Source organism: Physella acuta, unplaced genomic scaffold, assembly GCF_028476545.2.
Source record: "Physella acuta isolate Inbredline_101_S28 unplaced genomic scaffold, ASM2847654v3 ptg000562l, whole genome shotgun sequence".
Classification (NCBI taxonomy): Eukaryota; Metazoa; Mollusca; class Gastropoda; family Physidae; genus Physella; species Physella acuta.
In genome coordinates this window covers 2043120-2063652 of record NW_026732081.1, presented here as the reverse complement: position 1 = coordinate 2063652, position 20533 = coordinate 2043120, and the positions used below count along the sequence as shown (strand labels likewise).

The 20533-nt window shown below is 32.8% G+C and overlaps 1 protein-coding gene across 2 annotated transcripts; it reads right to left on the bottom strand.

Annotated features, from left to right (window-relative positions):
- Positions 1-6074: 6074 nt before the first annotated feature.
- LOC131946528 (ceramide synthase 2) lies at positions 6075-19011 on the bottom strand. Of its 2 annotated transcripts, XM_059307351.1 has the most exons (11): positions 18757-19011; positions 16724-16847; positions 14697-14726; positions 13249-13355; positions 12803-12860; positions 12565-12615; positions 12034-12126; positions 11045-11173; positions 10822-10928; positions 10102-10270; positions 6075-9779 (listed from the first exon to the last, which is right to left on the bottom strand). In XM_059307351.1, the coding sequence occupies exons 1-11, from the start codon at positions 18939-18941 to the stop codon at positions 9633-9635; spliced, it is 1200 nt and encodes a 399-aa protein (XP_059163334.1). In that variant the 5' UTR covers positions 18942-19011; the 3' UTR covers positions 6075-9632. The 2 variants fall into 2 exon arrangements, with proteins under 2 accessions (XP_059163334.1, XP_059163335.1); XM_059307352.1 differs by lacking the exon at positions 14697-14726 and having other exon boundaries at positions 18757-19009.
- Positions 19012-20533: the final 1522 nt, after the last annotated feature.

The window sequence follows — 20533 nt, the reverse complement described above, 5'->3', positions numbered from 1 at the left end:
CCCCCCCCCCAGTATACACGTGACTGTACAACAAACACAACATGAGCAACATTCTCCAGCTGGTGGGGGCTAAGTGGCAAGATCAAACCACCATCATCAACACCATCAGCCCACCACACCACCAACTCTCCCCCACACCACGAAGCTCCATCCCCACCCTTTTCACAATCACCACTACCATCATTAACACATCACCAGCATTGCAATCTTCACTACCACCATAAATACATCATCACCACCTCCATCATTAACACATCATCACTAACATAACAATCACCACTACCAATATCACAGTCACAACTACCAGCATGAACACACCATCAACACATCAACATCACAATAACTACTACTATTATCAGTATATCAGCACCAACAGCACAACTACCACCTCCACCATCAACAATTCACCACCATTGTCATCCCTACTTTCCCCCCTACATACCACCCCCTTCAACCCCCCCACCAACGCAGCTACCCCGAGACTGAATAAATTTTATTCCACGTACTTACTGTTGGAAGCGTGTTGTACATGTTGCTTAAAACAAGGGTGAATAATTTGATCAGTGAAGTGGTACACTTGTTCCCTCTGGTTGAGACTTGTCTAATAATCTGTGACTAATTACATTGACTATTAATTCAACATGTGCTAAAGTATTTTAATCTGTGTGGTTGCACCTGAATTGTTAAACGCAATGGATAAAAAAATAAACAAGGTATTCATTACATAAACACCATGAATAATCAAAATTATGATTCAAATCTACAGGAAAAGAGAATTTTTGAGGTATTATTAGAATTTAGATTCTCTAGTTTATTAGTACAACCACATCTCAATATAAATAAGTTAATAAAAAGTCTAGTGACAATTTAAGCGCAATTGCCTTATGTTATCCATAACAATTTTTAATATTTTGTGACCGAACGAAAGGATATTTTTTTGCGCTAAAAACCTACACGATGCTCAGTTTAAATTAAAAATATCATCGTAGGCCTCCTACACGATGCTCAGTTTAAAAATTCTTAATTAATTTTTTTGTGACCGAACGAAAGGATATTTTTGAAAACTTTCTTCGGCAATATTGTTCTAAATTATGGCAGGAATCGATTAGTAAATGTTTCAAGTCGCTAAGTTGCCGAGATATGGACCAAAAACTGCATTTGTTCGAGTTTTTTTGGCTTTTCCGGGAAATCCAGGAAAGAATTCCGGGAATTTTTTTAGCCCACAATCATCCTTGGAACTTGCTTAACATATTTGCTTTTTGAACTAGTCCTCGATATTGCTTCGTTGAGGAGGAGATACGACTTAAAGCTGCGGACACACATCCATTCATTCATCCATCCATCCAGAAATGACGAGTTAATAATCGCAATTGTCCGTATGGAAATTGCGCTAAAAAGTTCTCAAACTATACTTTAACGAAAAACAATAAGATTTCATGCAGTGGCGTAGTTAGAAATTTCGGGCCCCTCTGCGAAAATCATTAGTGCCCCCCCCCCCCCCCCCTCTTCGTCAGCCGTCAGGCTACACTACAATGGTTAAACGAAGAAATCAACTGCTACTTAAGATCATCATATAAAAAGGAGGATTTTACATTTCTTTACATTTTATATGTGATACGTGCTGATTGTGTATTTATACTATATTATTATGTAGTTTTGTAAAATGTTACAGTCTTACAGTTAATTTGGGTTTTTTTTTTAATAAACGAACAGAGCAGCGTCATAGGGCGGGGTCAGAGGTGTGGTCATTTGATGACAACATTTAGGTGTGACACCTTGACAAACCATTGTAAAATTTACAGTCAAAACTAAGTTGTATCCAGCTAAAACAGGGGTCTCCAAACTACGGCCCGCGGGCCGGATGCGGCCCGCGAGGTCCTCACATCCGGCCCGCGGAGATCTTTTTGTTCAAGGAAAAATCGTTTGTTGGTGATGGCTGAGAAACTTTGCCCAGAAAAATCAAAGACATGCCTGGAAGAAACTGGCCCCCGAACTGAAATTTGATAGTTAATGCGGCCCTCGGACTGAAAAGTTTGGAGACCCCTGAGCTAAAATAATAAAAGTTTAGTGAGAGATGGGCGACACCTCACCGAAAATGCTAAATTGGGGACGATGGGGTGACAATTTTAGTAACCACGTAGGGTAACGCCCGACATTGTGACGCCACTAACCATGATTAACCATTAATTTATCATGATTTATTTAGATATTTTTTTTCTTGATTTTAATTTTGTAAAATGATTATTATGTTCACTGATATCTACTTTTTCTGCGTCTGTATGTTTGATTCTTAGGATGGCTAAGCTAATTGCCCAATGGGTATATCTACAAATAATGAGATTTAGGAATTTCATCATAGAAATCAAAATCTCTTTACGGATCACAGTGGAATGTTAAAGAATGTTTAAACTAACTAGCGTGCCAGTCCGCTGCAATCTAGACCCACACAGAGGCGTAGCGAGGGGGCGGGGCAGACCGCACCGAGTGACACCGTTTAGGGGGGTGACATCAAGGCAAAAAATAGCAAAATATATAGAGAAAAACTTGACCGGGGGGTGCAAATCGAAAGTTTGAGGGGGGGGGGTGCACACATCGAAAATTTGAAAGTTTGTCCACGGGAAGGGTCGCTACGCCTCTGGGGGGTGACACCATTAAGTGCCGCACCGGGTGGGTGACACCCGACCTCTCTACGCCACTTGACCCACATACCATGGTAACGAAACAATTTGTAAGGGCTTCATCAACGCGTTACTAATTGTGTATTTTTAGTCGTGGGACCTTGCTTTCTAAAACTGATATAGGTTTAGTTAACATGTAAACAACAACACCGCTATTTTTTTATTAGTGATGTTGAATACCTTTCGGATACCACCTAGGTGTCAAGGTCTTCACGGAAGTGACTGGTTACACCACCGTAGGTAGCCAGATGGAACCTCTGGTTCGATTTAGTCATCGAACGTAGAGGCCCACCCTCTCCCTGTTGTAGAATATTCGTGTGATTGCAGGACGCCCATTCAAGGGATTTCGTGCACTCATGTATCCGCTAGGTAACTTGGGGCGACCAACCGTTACTATTGCTGAAGCGCTGGATGACACCCCTTATTCGATTTACTAATCGACTTTAGTACCCCGACGTATCCCTATTGTATGGCGCTCATTAAAACGAATATAGGCGCCATAATGTTCATGTGGGAGCCCGGGGCGTACCAGGTTACACGACCGCCGAGGTGCCGGCTGCATTTTTACTACTGAATCAAGAAGTAACGCTTACCCGCTGCGCAAGACACCCAATAAACAGACCCCAGGTGCAAAGATAGCTGTTGGGAAATTATGGGTGGAAAACTGCGCGCCTTACTGCCGGAGGGCCACCTTTAGAAATAAAAATTTAAGGCAGAAACATTCCCAAAAGTCGGAGTTTCTTTTATGCACCTTTTCATGAAAAATGTCTTGAAAAAACACTTCCTTTCATATATTCTCAACGACAACGGCGCAGAGTTTCTTACAGGCATCTACCGCCCCCCCCCCCCCCCCCCCGACCAAAATGAAATTTATATAGAAAATATATACATTTAACAGTATCCGCACTGCGATGCATGTAGATTTACGGGTGCTGGATGCCGATGTTACAAAATAGTCGAAGTTCAAGTTTATTTATAGGCTAATTCTCTCAATGGCTTACACGACCATGCGGCAACGCATGTAGTGATATTACGGATGGTCCCTGTTCGACCCCCCCCCCCTCCCACTGAATCCCACTAAATTAAGAAAGGACTTGGGGTATTTTTGGAACTTTTAATTATTTCTACAATAGAAAAGAAACAGAATTTTCCTTTTCTTTTTAAAATTATTTAGTTAAACAAATATTTAAAATTTCAATATGGCGTTTTACTTTTTTTTTAAAGAGGAAAAAGGGCCCCTTAAGTGCTGTGGGCCCCTATGCCTTGCTGACGCAAGCTTTACGGTAGCTACGCCACTGATTTCATGCTATATTTAAGAATCGCCCCCCCCCCCCCTTCCCCCCCCCCCCCCCCAATCCACCATAGATTATCTCGCTGGTAAATCGATAACTTACCCTCATAACAACTATTCAAAGAAACTACCTGGATTTACATATGTAATTGTAATGAATAAAAAAAATTTAAAGTAAACCTATATTGCAGTTTTGTAAATTGAAACAAGATCCAAACAAATATTAGTAGCTTGTTTTAATTAATGTGTATCCTTGTATTGAGTGTTATGCAATCAGTCTAACTCACAGCAAACACACTTTACAGTTAATTCAGTGGTTGCCTGTGTGAAGTCACACACCTGGGGGTGGGACTTTTATGACAATTTTGGACCTTGGGTTGAGAAGGGGTGTATGAAAGTGTGCAGTCACACTTTTGCGTTTTGCTAGTTATTTATGTTTGAAAAGTTTCTCAATGTTTGAAAACAAAAAACCAGTTCCCCAGTTGATGACAAACAAAATCTGATACTGTCAGTTGATAAAAACAAAATCGGATACTGTCAGTTGATGATAAAAACAAATTCTGATACTGTCAGTTGATGATATAAACAAAATCTGATACTGTCAGTTGATAAAAACAAAATCTGATACTGTCAGTTGATGATAAAACAAAATTTGATACTGTCAGCTGATGATAAAAACAAAATCTGATACTGTCAGCTGATGATAAAAACAAAATCTGATACTGTCAGCTGATAATAAAAACAAAATCTGATACTGTCAGCTAATGATAAAACAAAATCTGATACTGTCAGCTGATGATAAAAACAAAATCTGATACTGTCAGCTGATGATAAAACAAAATCTGATACTGTCAGCTGATGATAAAAACAAAATCTGATACTGTCAGTTGATGATAAAACAAAACCTGATACTGTCAGCTGATATAGTCATTCAATAAAAACAAAACTTGATACTGTCAATATTTAAAAATCAAGAGTTTTCCAGTTAATCAAAAGTTTTATTGAAATAACAATTAAAAGACAAAATGTAACTAGCCATTAATATATTTGATGACAGAATGTTTAAAACATAGCAGCTAATAAGGCATCAAGAAACGGTGAGAAAAAAAACGTGCAAGACAGTTGTACAATAATATCTTCAGCTCATCAAGATACTTAGACATTGGTATTATGCATCAATTGTCTACATGTCATGTATTGATATTTACAATTCATGGCACCAGATATGATTCTTTCACTCAAAAGGAAATTTTCAACTTAGTTACCATAATTCAGTACAAAAGACAACTTGAGTTGAATTATTATTATTTTAATCTAGATCCTAACCCAGCATAAAAACAGTGACTGGCAGTGTACAGTTTTATGTAAATTAAATAAATTCATTGATAAAATTTAGTTTAACTTTATCGTAGGGCCAATACCTTATTGAAACCAAACTAATCTTCAATATCTAGAATTCCAGAGTGGTTAATTAACATGGTTATTTCTTTACAATTATTCATTATTGCTTAGTTACTACAACAGTTTGAAAAACAAATGAAATGTATAAAGGTGCACAATAATTGATGATTGATTCAACTTTTTCTTCAATAAGAAATTTTTTAGAAAACTGAAACCAATTTTGTAAGAACTTTAAAACAAAACAAATATTAGTCATAATGTGAACTGAATCTTGTCTTCCATAATTGTTAAAAATAAAGTGTATAAATAATAAAAACTAAAGTATTTTTTTAAACTTCTGAAACCAAAAACTGCATATTAAAATCTAGCAACAATACATGCTTTAATTAGGTTTTGTCATTGGAAGGTCCTCACAGCCAGCCAGACTTATCACAATTTAGCACATGTACTGGAATATGATGCACTTGCAGTATCACTTAACACACATGAATAGAACTAACAAAGCAAATAAGCTAACTCTTTAAATACACTAGAAGTTTAAAAACATAGTATTCCTATCTTCTGTTGAGATCCAATTAATTCCTGACACTTTCCTCCCTTACTTATATAATGGTTGCAGATGTTTTACTCAACTACAACTTAAGCGTGAAAGAAATATTACCTAACCCCACATTAGAAATCACTAATGTTCCTTCTTTAAAAAGTTATTTTAGTCCACTACTTACCATGTTTAAATTCATAACATTAATTCCATACATACACACAGCAATCAACTAGTACTGCAAAGCAATATTGAATATTAACTGCACATATATTTTAGTTACAATGAGTACAAATTATATGGAGTTCAACATTATACTTTTTTCTTACATGAACTTAACCCAAAAAACCTTGTAACTTAATACTAAAGCCATAATCATTCATTTGAAGTTATAATTCTCTTAGTTATAAGCACGGCAATTTTTAAAATAAATACCTTACAAACAATTCCAATAGAAGCTAGGATTACACAATAATATGATGGAGATGGTGATGATAAAATACAATCACTACATGAAGGGTACACTCTGGCTCTAAGAAACAAGGAGCATCATTTATCAGCTTCAGTGTTGAACAAAAGCCACACAATTTTTGTGGTCAGTTTTCTATTGTTATTTACATGTCTTCTGTTTGTCAGTGTAATTTTGACTTTTGTTCAAGAGATCTCGTTTGCTGTGATCAGAAGTAAATATACATTCTCTGCAACATATACAAGTGAATTTGTTTAAATATAAACAGTGCAGTGTTGCAAACGGACCCTTAAAGAAACCATCAGCTCTTAGTTTCACTTCAGATGCAAACTATACTGCCATAATACCAAGCCACAACCAACTGGACTGAGAGGATTACACCTAAACTTAATTAACTTCACTATACTAAACTAAAAGACTGACTTTATTTAACCTAAACCAACAAGACTGACTGAAATAAACCTTACCAACAAGACTGAATGCACTAAACCAAAACCCTGATGTTATTTAACCTAACTTACAAGAATGACTGCACTAAACCAACAAGACTGACTGCACTAAACCAACAAGACTGACTGCACTAAACCAACAAGACTGACTGCACTAAACCAACAAGACTGACTGCACTAAACCTTACCAACAAGACTGACTGCACTAAATCTTACTAACAAGACTGACTGATCTAAATCTAAACCTTAACTTTATTTAACCTAAACTTACAAGACCAATAGTACTTGATATTAAAAGACTGCTTGCAACGACTTATACCAAACAACTACACCTCTCTGGAACACATATAGAACATCATGACATTTACATACGCTTCAAATTCATACTGCATTTTTACTAAAAAAATTAAAGAAATTGTGCATAGCTATCATCATGTATGTTAAGATTAAAATCATGAATTTAAAACACATTTTTTAAAAACTCATGCAAACCTCCAGCTATGCTTGACTGGAGTATAACCACACCAACACAGGAGTACACATGGATTAGGGCAGATACACAGCACACATGTACAATGGTATTTAGCTTTTAGGTTAGTGTTGTTAGTTAGCTATGTAAAAAGAACTTCGATGGTTTTGTTTTGTATTACTTTATTTCATACTATGTTTGCGTCAGCACTCAAAAAATTTAATGCTAATTAGAGATATGTAAATATTGGTAATGTATAAAGTATTATCAAAATAAAAATCATGATTTAAACAATGGCAAAATTTAAATATAAATTATCATATATACAATGGATATGCATTACTGAAACAAGCTTTCTTCCTAGTCACAAAAATGGAAAATATTTTAGAAAAAAAAATGTTCGTCCTTTAAATTCTATATAGTTTCAGAAACAAAAATTTTGTCACAAATTACTACAAAAATATTTTAGGAACAAAATCTCTGAAACCAAAAAGTTAAGATTCCAAAATTTAAAGCTGAAAATATTTTAGAATTTGCATACAAGAAATTATTATATAGGTGACAGTACGTTCATATAACTAAAAATTGACTTAAATAACTTTTACTGTTCTATACACTCGATATTTTTTTCAAGTGGCTCTGTTGCACCCAATCTAAGCATAGCATTTTTTTTTCAGTATAGTAATAGAAGTGTTGAAGGTAATAAGAATTTTAAAGAACCGTGAAGTCAGACATAATAAGTTTTATTGAACATTTTATTCGTTGTCCTATAATTACCTATCAATTTTTCAAAACTTTTTAACATTTCAAAAACAATTTCTTGAAATTAAGTGCTATATAATTAGTCAAATAAAAAACTAACTAAAACGCTTGCACTGATGAACCAGGGCTACATTTAATGTAACCTGTACAGTGATATAAAAGTAAAAGTAGTTTTACCATTTCTTTAAGGATTTTTATTATATTTATTTATCATTTGTAAGTTATTAAGCTATTTAGACCCAAATAAAATAAACTGAGACTATTTTCCTGCATAGTACTTTTTTCATTTTAATGAATGTGGGTATTTTTACATATATTTTTTTTTAAATTGTATTGGAAAAAAGCATAGAATTATAAATGTGCTTTTAATGCCTTGAGAGTAAAGAACTAATCAGTTTATCCAGTTTAATTAAGTGACCAACTAAACTAACTGGTCCCATTCAAAAATGCCACTTTGGCTGCTTAGGCATTAGAACTTTAAAGTCCATTTAAACAAGCAGTCATTAGTGACTAGACATGCCCATTCAAAATGACTTAGAAAAAGATCTGACACAAACTGAAGATTTAACAGTAGTGTACAGTCATAATGATGAAAGTAGAGTTAGAAAAATACTTGTCATTAACAACAAAATATGAAGAGAAATTGTTGAAGAAGCAAGATGCAGAACAAGCTATAGATTCAAAAATAAATACTATCACCAGCTCATACAAACTCACATTTAAAAGCTCCAGGTTCTAAAATAACGAGGACAAATTCTTACAATCATAAAAAAACAGTAAAACAAAAAAACGTGCACACTATTTCAAATAGAAAATTTCAAAACAAAATGAGCACTCTATTTCAAATACAAAACTTCAAAGCGTGATTGTAACATGGTGAAAAGTTAAAATAAATTTTAAAAGATTCACTACAGTAATTCACTGTTTGCCATGGCATATCCAATTAAGTTATCTAAACAAATCTCTGAAGTATTAATCTCAAGATAGTAACCTACTTTGTGTGTAAAAGAAAAAAAAATATGACACCTCATTAAATTTCAGCATTTTATTACTCATAGGTTTTTTAATGTATATATAAATACATAACTATGTTTATGAGAGGTAATGCTAAAAAAAACTTCAAGTAATATGCTGGTAAGCAAAAAGTTGATTAAATACAGGTTGATTAAACTTGACATGAGATTTGATTCACATGCTCAACTTGCTCATTTGATTTAAAACAGGAGCTTTAAAGTAAAAAAAACATTTCTAACTTAATGTCTTTAAAATTAAATATGCCTTACAACTCAAACATTTCAAAGCAATTATAGAACTTTTGTTTTCTAACTTCTTTTAAGAGATGAGACAAAATGAGAAAGACTAAATGAAGGCTGAAATAACTAAAATGTTCAAGTTTTGAGAGAGTATGATGAATTGTCATGCAACTTATTGATATTCAGGCACAAGCAGTGGTGGTTAAAATAGGAACGTAATATATTATGAAATAAAAAGTGAATAAAATCAAACAAAAACTCTTAACAAACAACCAGTCCTATTTGGCAGGAAAAGACAATTGTTCAGTGTAAGATCAGCTTATGACACTTTCTTGACTTTGGCATCCACAACTCCATTCAGTGACCTGGCAGTGTTTTTACCAGCATCTAAGCTCTCTTTTCCTTCAAAAGCCTCTCCGCCAGACTCGCTGGCTGATTCCAAGCTACTGCGAGAGTCTTTCTGCATCTGAATGAAGAAAATCAGACAAGTGACAGAGACTTTCATTCTTGAAAGTTGCACAGATAAAAGTACCCTTTCAGACCAGACTGGTCAGAGGACAAATGAAGAAGTTTATTTTTTACTTAAACATATGAAAAGATTTCTGGCAGAATGTCCAACGTCAGGTACCCATCATTATTAATGTACAATAGAATGTCCTATCATCTTAAGCCATGGAACCAGATTTTAAGTAACCCATCGCTCTACCAATTTATCAAACAAAATATTTTTAAATTATCCTAATTTTCAGTGCCAATATTTACTACTTCAAAATAACAGTAGTTCTTACCTGACCACGAATGGCATCATGAGCAATTAAACAAATGTAATAGAACCAAATAATGTGAAGAATTTGCAGGATAACCAGCAGGATGTTGTATACAGACCACATGGTACACCACCCAACTGTGGGGTCATTCAAGCCAGCTGGTGCTTCAAACATTGTTGAGCGAATGATTCTACACAACAGAAAACATAATGCATCAGACTCATCTACAAACATTGTTGAGCGAATGATTCTACACAACAGAAAACATGATGCATCAGACTCATCTACAAACATTATAGAGCGAATGATTCTACACAACAGAAAACACAATGTATCAGACTCATCTTCAATCATTGTAAATCGAATGATTCAACACAAAAGAAAACACAATGACTCATCTATAGATATTATATTTTAGTTTTCTGACATATTTTTATTTTTTAAAGACTCAATAAGTATGTTGTAAATTTGTATTAAATTCCAATCCTTAGTGTAATATGTTGCATTTTTACAGTCTATTTCATTGCAAACTCTATAATGGTCTTGTTTTGTGCTAGTAAAGAAAATTAAGTTTACACCATCAGTTAACTAGTCATTATACCTCATGTTTACACCTTCACTTAACCAGTTATTATAAGTTTTGTTTATACTAATCCTATACTCCGAGCTTCTGCATAATCTCTCCATAGAAAGCATAAAAGACAATAAAAATTACTAAAATGTATAAATGGACCACAGTACCTGAAGGGGAAGATGATCATCCTGGTAAGGACCCACACTATCATAAATATGAAAAATAATATTTCACAGGCTTTATCATAGCCAATATATTTAGACACTTTGGCAGCCTGGAATAAGAAAAGAAATTTTTTTAGTAATTAATTAACTGTGTTACATGTACAAACTCTACACCTTGACCATTCTGAACAGAACAGTTATAGACAGTAGTAACTTAATACAGTACCTCCATCCATGAGTCCACAGCATCATGTACTAGAAGTACCAGGGTCCCTATCCTGACAAAGTTGTTCACCCATGACATTCCCATCAACAATAAAGTTGCCACATGATGAATCACCATTTCAGTGAAATCCTAAGAGGGAATTCAACTTCATCAAAATTTATTACTAGTAGTACACAAATCAAGTAAAACTAATTTTAAGTAGCATCAATACAGAGGTTGTGAAATCTTATTTAAAAACATTGTCAAAGAGTAGCTTTTGTGTAGATATCGATGAAAAGTAATGGGTAAAAGAGACCAATTATATGCCAATTATAAGATGTTGAGCTTTTTATTGTATAATATTGAAAACCTGGAATTAAAAAATCCCAATTTATGAGCTATTTTTAATAACTATAAGTAAGTTTATATTAATGTGCTATAAAAAGAGTACTATATTCAGTCAATGACTTAAATATAGAATAGAATCTCGTAAAAAAAATAATTGCTCACCAAGTGAAAAGCAAACAATGTGTGTATAGTAGTGCTTATTATTAGTACATTATAAATTCATATGCGATTTTTGAGAAATCGGAAACAGTAAACAGTACTACTTCAAGTCACCGGAAATTACTCAAAATTTGAAAGAAGGCAGAGAATTAGATCTTTACTTATATGTGAAATTTCATCTATCTGAAACAGTACTCAAGTTATAGTGGAATAAGTTCCACCTCCGGTTACTGAAAATTGCTGAAAAGTTGATATAGAACTACAAATTTCATATAATACTTATATGCGAAATTTCATCAACCTAGCTGTAATGGTACTTAAGTTATCGTTTTCACAGACACACACAGACATACAAACATAATTGCAAAACTATGTTTTTTCGACTCCTAGAGGTGTAAAACGTCAAGATTTGTGAAAATCTCGATTTCATTTTTTTTACACAATTACAATACTTCCCCTATACTTCACATACGAGAAAGCAAAAATAATTAAAGTCAAATTACCTTTCTCTTATTGTCCGTGAATAGTGAGAAGAGTAAGCTGATATAGAAGGCACCTTCAATCATATAGTACCAGTAGATGTCATCTGTAACATTCTGTGAAAGGAAACATTAGGATGAATCTATGTGTTGATATATACAGAAGTAATGTAATATCACAAAGTGTGAATGAAAACATTTTAACTTGGAATCTTATGTATTGAGGCATACAGAAGTATATTAGATTAGTTACATTACCAAGTCCTATTGAAACCTACACATACATCACAAAGTCCTATTGAAACCTACACATACATCACAAAGTCCTATTGAAACTTTCAAATACATCACAAAGTCCTATTGAAACCTACACATACATCACAAAGTCCTATGGAAACTTACACATACATCACTAAGTCCTATTGAAACTTACACATACATCCCAAAGTCTTATTGAAACCTACATACATCACAAAGTCCTAATGAAACCTACACATACATCATCAAGTCCTATTGAAACCTACACATACATCACAAAGTCTTATTGAAACTTACATGATGTGGCCACCCAGCCCATGCTTGCATTGTTTCGTAAAACCACACTTTCTGTCATTGTTGGAATAAAACATGTGTATTACTGATTAATTCATTACAGTTAGAAAAAGATGATACACAACACCAAATGTCTACATTACAGGGAGAGAATAAAGATCTAGTACATACAAGAAATATTTAACATAGAATAATAATGGTGAGGGATACATTAAGAAAGCAGATTGTAAACTATACTCACATCCAAATGTAAGTAGACTCCATACCAAAATATGAAGAAATAAAACAATCCTCTCCAGCTATTAGAAGAAGAGATTCAATGATTGTTTTTTAAATTTCAGTTTATTTTATTATGATTTTCTAAAATAGCATCTTACAATGTTGTATGAATTAACAACATATACAATATTTGCTTATACAATACTATCAAGCTGTCTATACTACTATTTAGTAATTCTAGTCTGATATTTAAATTGTTAATACAAAATAAAATATTCAGAATTATACATTCATAAGTATGTAAATCAAAAGCAATATTGTGTTTTTAAAATACTCGAAAAAAAAACACTACATATTATACTACTTTTAGTAACAGTAAAGCTTTTGTAAATTGTATTTCATTGAACAGGTTGGCTTTATTGATTAACATTATTGCTATTAAAAATGAGCATTAGATGGTAAACTTACGAAGATTCACAAAACTTTTTAAACACTGGTGTTCTGTCTTGGTTTCTTCTGATTCTGAACCAACGCTCAACTTGCCTGATGGTCATATTAGTTTGCTTAGCCAGTTGCTGAAAATTTTAATACTTTTACTTTTGAAAAATGAAAAACTAGTTATGTTGTTTGTTCTAATTTTTTAAAAACAAGTATGCAGTAAAATAAAAAGAACATTTGTGCATAAATAATATATATTGTTGATATATATTTTAATATAAAAAGCATTGTTACTTTTCCATTTTTGATTAACATGCAACTATTTTTGTACTTTATACAGTAAGTAAGCCTGGACTACTGCTACTTATTAGCATAAGTTGTTAAAACAACCCAAATTAAGTAGCTGTCTACTACTGGATCAAATGGTTATGTGGCGTACATGTTTTAATATGATAGATCTCTAGATGGTTGGATTTCATTACTTAAAATGTAAGAAACATTTCTGAAAGATAAAGTTCTGAGCTGCAAGCAAACTATATGATCTAGTCATAAGGTTAAAACTCAAGACAATGGTTATAAAAACTAATTTTGACGTTAAAAATTATTTGATTATATAAATGCTAAAAATTAAATTTTAAAATAACCAAATAAACACGAGGTCAGTCATCAAAATGACAAAACTATTTGATTTACAATGAGCATTTTAACAAAGCAAAACTGGTCTTCTACTACTATCATATAGCCTCTTAACTTAAAAAAAAAACAACTTTAAGACAATTTACAACATAAATGTCTTATCAGCTATTGAAAATGCATAATTTCAACTTAATTCCATAAGAATAGAAACTAGACCATTTTTGTTAACTTAAACCCTCATACAAAATGTGGCCAATTTTACAGAACTAGCAGCATCATAGTTGCCTTGTTTTTTAAGGCTTAAACTAAAACAGAAACAATCTTCAAGATCACAGATTTGTTAAGTTTCTGATTGGTATTAGCTTAAAAGAGTGAAGAGTTAATTAAAATAGAGTGCTGTATTAATATTTTCAATTAATATGTTTAATACAGTTATAGGTTGAATGCACCACCAAACAGAACAAGCATAAGGTAGTACTTTGGTATTTGTGGGTCAGCATGTTCTATTAAATTTCAGATGCCATGTAACTGCCTTTAGTTTTGGTAACTTTTACTGTTGTCAAGTAAAATTGATAGATCTACTATTAATATTTCTTAAGCAACGCAACAGATTTAACACACAAATGTTAAAAAACAAAACATAAATAATTTAAACTAACTATCCCATTGGATGTTTACATTAATCTATATTTATTCAAAAGCTTAAGAAACTTAAGCAAAAAAAAATTCTTAAAATTAAAATGACATGACATAACTAGCTGAAAAATGTGTTCTTGCCAAATATTTAGAAAAAGAAGAAAATGAAATAAGCATAGAGTATGAAATGCCAGATCAATGCTTACTGATAACAGGCGATGATTACTGATACCACGCTGGAAGATAGTGATGATAAGGATTTATTCATTTTAATTTTTTAATGAAATTACATTTCCAAGTATCTTCAGTAAAAATTTATTCTAACTTTTAAAAAGTAAGCCAAGTTAGAACACATATTTTTTTATTTTTTTTTTTGGTTTATGGAGTTGATGTTTTGCCTAGGATGCAATCAGGAAAAGACATTTAATGTGTAAGAGAGTCTTCATCTAAGCACAGAAATGAGTTCAAGCTAAAACTTTTCAGTCACTGTCTTCATTCATATAAACATTTCAACGCTAAAGTCACCATTATCACTAGATACCTATACACAGGTTATGTTACAGAAATTTATTTTTTTATGAAGCCAATATTGCAAATTAAAGGTAATTTCAATACTTAGTTAATTCTTAAAGTTTTTTATAAAATATTAGTTCAAGATTTTAAAAATTAATAGTGAGATAACTATCACATTTTCTGCACATAAAAAAAGTAGGGAAAACTATATTTTTAGATGATTTTAAAACACACGTTCTATCTGTTTAGTTAACAATACAGACCTCACATTATTATAAAGAAAACTTTGTTATTAAACTTTTAAGTTTATGGTTGCATTAAGAAAAAGGCATCTAAGTACATGTAGCATCAAATTTTGCTAAAGCAAAAAACACACCATAGCATTCAAATACCCATTGTTTTTAATGAAAATCAGAAGGTGTGTTTAATGAGAAATTTAGAAATGGGAAAGTAATAATTAACTTAAAACATGGTCTGGATACAGAAGTTTCAAATTGTAAAATAACTTGTGTGGTAAACAGTCATTTCAGTATTTCAAATGGATGCAACCAGCTTACATGTACAATCAAAATAAAATATCTCTTCATTATCCTTGTTTAACTTAAAAAATAACCACCGGTAACATGTTACACAATTTGATGATTTCTCACATTGCTGTCATGAATCTCATGCATAAAGTTGGAACAGAAACTTCATAATTTCTGCAACAGCTACATGAACTAAAATATCTTATTTTTTTGAAAATCCCCCTTCAACAATTCAGGGAATAAAAAATCCAATCAGATGGAAAGCTATTAAGCTGTTTAAATACAATGCATTGTTTTCAATCACCTACCAGGAAATTTTTATGCAAAATCCCTAATGATCTCTAAAGAAGCTGACCCTAGTTCTATGTATAAATTATTATTATACATTACTGATGAAACAAGTTAATTAAAAAAGTCTAGTGACATTTATGCGCAATTTCCTTATGTTATCTAAAAATAGCTCTGACGTATAATGCTGGGGTGCGTTCAAGCTAGAAGAACGATCGGTTTGTAGGTGTTTATGTAATTTTAAAATTTGTGACCGAACGAGAGGATATTTTTTAAAACTTTCTTCCGCAATATTGTTCTAAATTATGGCAGGAATCGATTGGTATTTGTTTCAAGTCGCTAAGTGGTCTGGTTGCCGAGATATGTACAAAAAAACTGAATTTTTTCGAGGTTTTTGGCTTTTCCGGGAAATACATGAAAGAAACCCGGGATTTTTATGGCCTATGCTCATTCTCGTAACTCGTTTAACATAATTGCTTTTGGAACTATTCCTCGATATTGCTTCGTTGAGGAGGAGATACGACTTAAAGCCCGGACACACATTCATCCATACATTCATTCATTCATCCATCCATTCCCAGAAATGACGAGTTAATAAACGCAATTCTCCAGAATGGAAATTGCGCTAAAAAATAATAAACTGAGAGGATCAATCAATAAGTAAGTGACTACATATAAAGACCTGTACAGGTGCAAAAATCATAACTTCCTGGGGTAAATGAAGGTTTCAAAAGTTCAACATTTTTAAAAGCTAAAAAAATGTTGGAATATATTCTAATCAGAATTATTTTTTCATGAAAAGTAAATACAAACCAAGCATTCACTATTATTAGTTGAATCAAATAAACTGTTTGCTAAATGAAAACCACGCAAATATAATAATGTAGATAAAAGACAATTTTTACCTGTACTGTTTCATTAGATGGTGCTTTTTTCTGCTTAAACGCATTTTCCAGTATTGGATTAGGAGTGGCTTTTTTCACTATTGCTTTTAAACCAAAAGAATGCCCAATAGGTCCAAAAATAAATCTGCAATTGCAATGGTAACATAAAAACACACAAAATTACTTAAGTTGGTGAAAAACAGTTTGTGAAAAGGAAGCTCAATGTATTTCAAATAGAGCAGAATTAGTTTGCCTCTTTTTTGTTGATGTTTTTTTTTAGATGTGTTAGTGTTAGAAAAAATGTTTTTTGTGAAAAAAACGTTAAATATATGGGCCTAATTGAAAAATAGCTGAAAATTTCATACTGACATAAAATATGTTTAAATGAACAGTAAAAGGGTAAAAAAATAAAGTACATTTTTACGTTGGCCTAAAGTAACATATTTAAATTCAAAATAAGGTAGGCCCTATTTCGTGATATTAAAGTCGATACAATAAAAAGTTTGGGTGCTGTGAAAATTGGAATATCATATTCAATGGACTTAGAATATATTTATGGCGAGAGGGTAAATTATACCAATACAGACTTAAATAAAGTGATTATAAATTGAATGCTGCATCGAACTTTAAGTGTCATAAGAACATTGGAATTCGGGTGCAGTAAACTATTGACAGATATCAGTGCAATTTACACCCACCTAGACTACCAATCTATTGGGGAAAAATTTAAAAAATGTCATGTGACAGGCTATTTTTGCAGCATTCTGGCATTACTGTAGTATTGCTCGCTAACCCGGAGGTGAGACAGGTTGCTAACAACAATATGGTGTCCACACAGGGCACATGACTTTGGGCAATTTTTTTGTCTTAGTTCCAGAGACCTTCTTAGAATTACTTTTAAAAATGTCTACCATGAGTAAAATGGTGGGATTTCACATTATAGCATTAATAGGTTTATCAGTCTATGAAAAAAGAAATCAAATACTGTGAGCTGTTTTTTTATTATACCTGAGCTCATATCACAACCAATTTTTTTTTTTTTAAAAAACCACATGACTCTTATTTGGTTGATCACTAGAGAGGAACTCTGGTGCATAGTCAGTTAAAAAGTCGAACCGATTTGTGGTTTGCCGTGGCTTCAAACGTAATAGTGATATAACATTGGTTGTAATGAAAAGGTGTGTCGTGCCATGGCAGTGAGTGATAATAAATATTAAATTTAGTAATTTAGTTTAGAACAAACTAAAAACTTCAATATTAGTGCCTAATGAATAAAATATGGATGTTTATTATTTGGTGGTCATGTTTAAATTGAAAATTTAGTAGGCCTATAATTTTGATTTAGTGAGAAAATCTACATTACTGCCTTGCCGCTTCGCATCTCCCATTTTACCAAAACCTAACCATTTTAGCCCACCCTTATTAGAGAACTAAATTGAAGTGCAACCACTTTTACCACAAGTACAGTTCACACTTTGTTTAAGATGATCATGATAAAATACAGGCTAAAAATAACATATTCAATCAATACTCCAGTCGAAACCACTTTTTACTTAAATTCTAATTTTCTACTTGTTCATGTCCTATTGTTTTTTGGCCGATGCTAGCCAGAAAAAGATACGCATGCGCAATGGAGAGAAACTACGACTTTCCCTCGTTGTGATGTTTTCGATGGTACTGCGCATGCGTGTGTTTACAACCGCAGAAACCTAGCCCTAACCCCAACCCTACCCTAATCCTATCCCTAACCATAACCCTAGCAATAGGTCACTGCGCATGTGCAGAACTATCTTTTGCCGACTAGGTGGAGACATTGGGGCGAAAAATTGTTTTCTGAGTTGTCACTTCGTTGGTTTTTTTTTTGTCTCAGAATACTATAGATCTATTATTATCCATTATGTTCTATTTTATCTATATGTAGACTATAGGCCCTATATATTATATATTAAGACCTCTATTTAATTTGTAGGCCTAAAAAACTAAGTGTCAAATCCAAAGATTCTTTTCTTACAATAAAAATGAATAAATTCTTATTTTTCTTAAGATTTTCTTACCTTTCAAATACATAGCGCACAACATAGACTAATACTGAAAGATATACTGGTACTATTAAGTCGCTTGTCTGTGGGTGATAAATGCCATCGTCGACGTTTTTAAGTTCAGCCCATGTTCGGTTAGCAGGTAACCAAAATCCCTCATACCAAATAATATCGGATACTGTTTGCCACAGATCCGCCATGATAGCATTTACCTTAGCACTTGACAATCATGCCAGGTTTTATTGACAACGAATGGTAACATGTATACCTGGTCACACTAATCACCGGACACAATATTGTTAAATAGAAATCAGGTAAAACTTAACATACCTATATTATTAATTTTATTATTTAAATCTACAAAAAAGTCCGTTTCATCTCAATGATTCCCAAACTAGTTTGGAACATCGGTTTTTATTTGTAATCAATTATTTATTTATTTACTTGCAAAAGAATATTATTAAGACATATGGGCCATAAGAAGAAACATTCTACAAACATGGTGTTATTGATGTCATTAGAAGTTAGTACTAGTACGATTCGTCATTCAGCCTGTACCCACAAAAGTTTATAAAACTAACACATTATGTTATTTGCAATGTTTTTCAAAGTACTATTCATCAAACACGTTTTATTGTAAGTATTTGTGAGTTCGTCTTGAGAACAAGAACAAATTTGTTTTAAAGTAAATACGGTATGCTCTCTAATGAAAATGAGTTTCAAAAATTAATACTTTCAGCTATAGCTAATTTCTTTTTAAAATGTACAATGGCTTAGCTAGAAAATGTTAGGGGATTATAGCTCCCCCCCCCCCTCCATAACCCCACCCCTGTCCTGGATTTTCATGTCACATGTTTAAGTTTCAGCTATTGGCGAAAGTATCAGTTTCAAAATTTTAAATGTCATAAAACCACAATATTGTACGTTCATTAAAATCAATATGGAATAAAAAGGCCCGTTTCTTTCGGACATTTTTCTAAGGGGAAATTTTTAAAATTTTAGGGGGACGGGGTGCAGTTAAAAATTTGACCTTTTTTTTTCATTTAGTCGGACTGGCGGTGTGCTCGGTGGAGGAGGGGGCAGTGCAGTGCCCTCTCCCGTAGAGATGCTTGTGAGGCCTTTAAATCAGTTAGAGCATCACTCTGATTCGTAGCTCAAATTTATAAGTAATTAGTATTTTTATCGCTATTTTTCCCTGAAGCCGACAAAGTGTAACTGGTTGTGTAAAGTGATAAATAATGTTTTAGTATTTCTGTGATGATGTAAAACGGCAGCCAGAATATTCTTGCAGTTTTAACTCACTAATGCGGCATATAGAACACATACATTCGTTAAAATTTTGAGGGTTGACGCTCTGTTAGGCTATTATATCGAAATAAACTATAAAAATATTGAATATTACTAATAAGACTATAATAAGACTAAGAAATAAACTTTTAAAAAGAAAAATTAACTTTTGAAAATCGACAAACTGCGCACTAGAATGTGTAAATCGATAAATACTTTAATATACTGAAACATTAAAATATAGGATAAATAAATTAACCACAGCAAATCACGTTAGATAACAGGCAGACTGAAAAAATTGTACTGTTAGGAAAGTAATTTTTGTTAGATTTTCGGATGTCATTTCCCAAGGATGTAATTTCAGGAAACAACATGGAATAACACATTTGCGAGTTCCCTTATTTCAATGGTACTACGGAAAACCCTTTGATCTATTGAGGATAGAGACAAACTTAGCCAATCATTAAATCTATATAATTTTTGTCTTTCCCGTTAACTATTATTG

Coding starts and splice junctions, on each gene's coding strand:
- LOC131946528 (XM_059307351.1), bottom strand. CDS start 18,941: ATGGCGGATCTGTGGCAAACAGTATCCGATATTATTTGGTATGAGGGA. Junction 14,727..16,723: donor CATCTAATGAAACAGTACAG/GTAAAAATTGTC, acceptor ACTATCTTCCAG/CGTGGTATCAGTAATCATCG. Junction 12,127..12,564: donor GGGCTGGGTGGCCACATCAT/GTAAGTTTCAAT, acceptor TTCCTTTCACAG/AATGTTACAGATGACATCTA.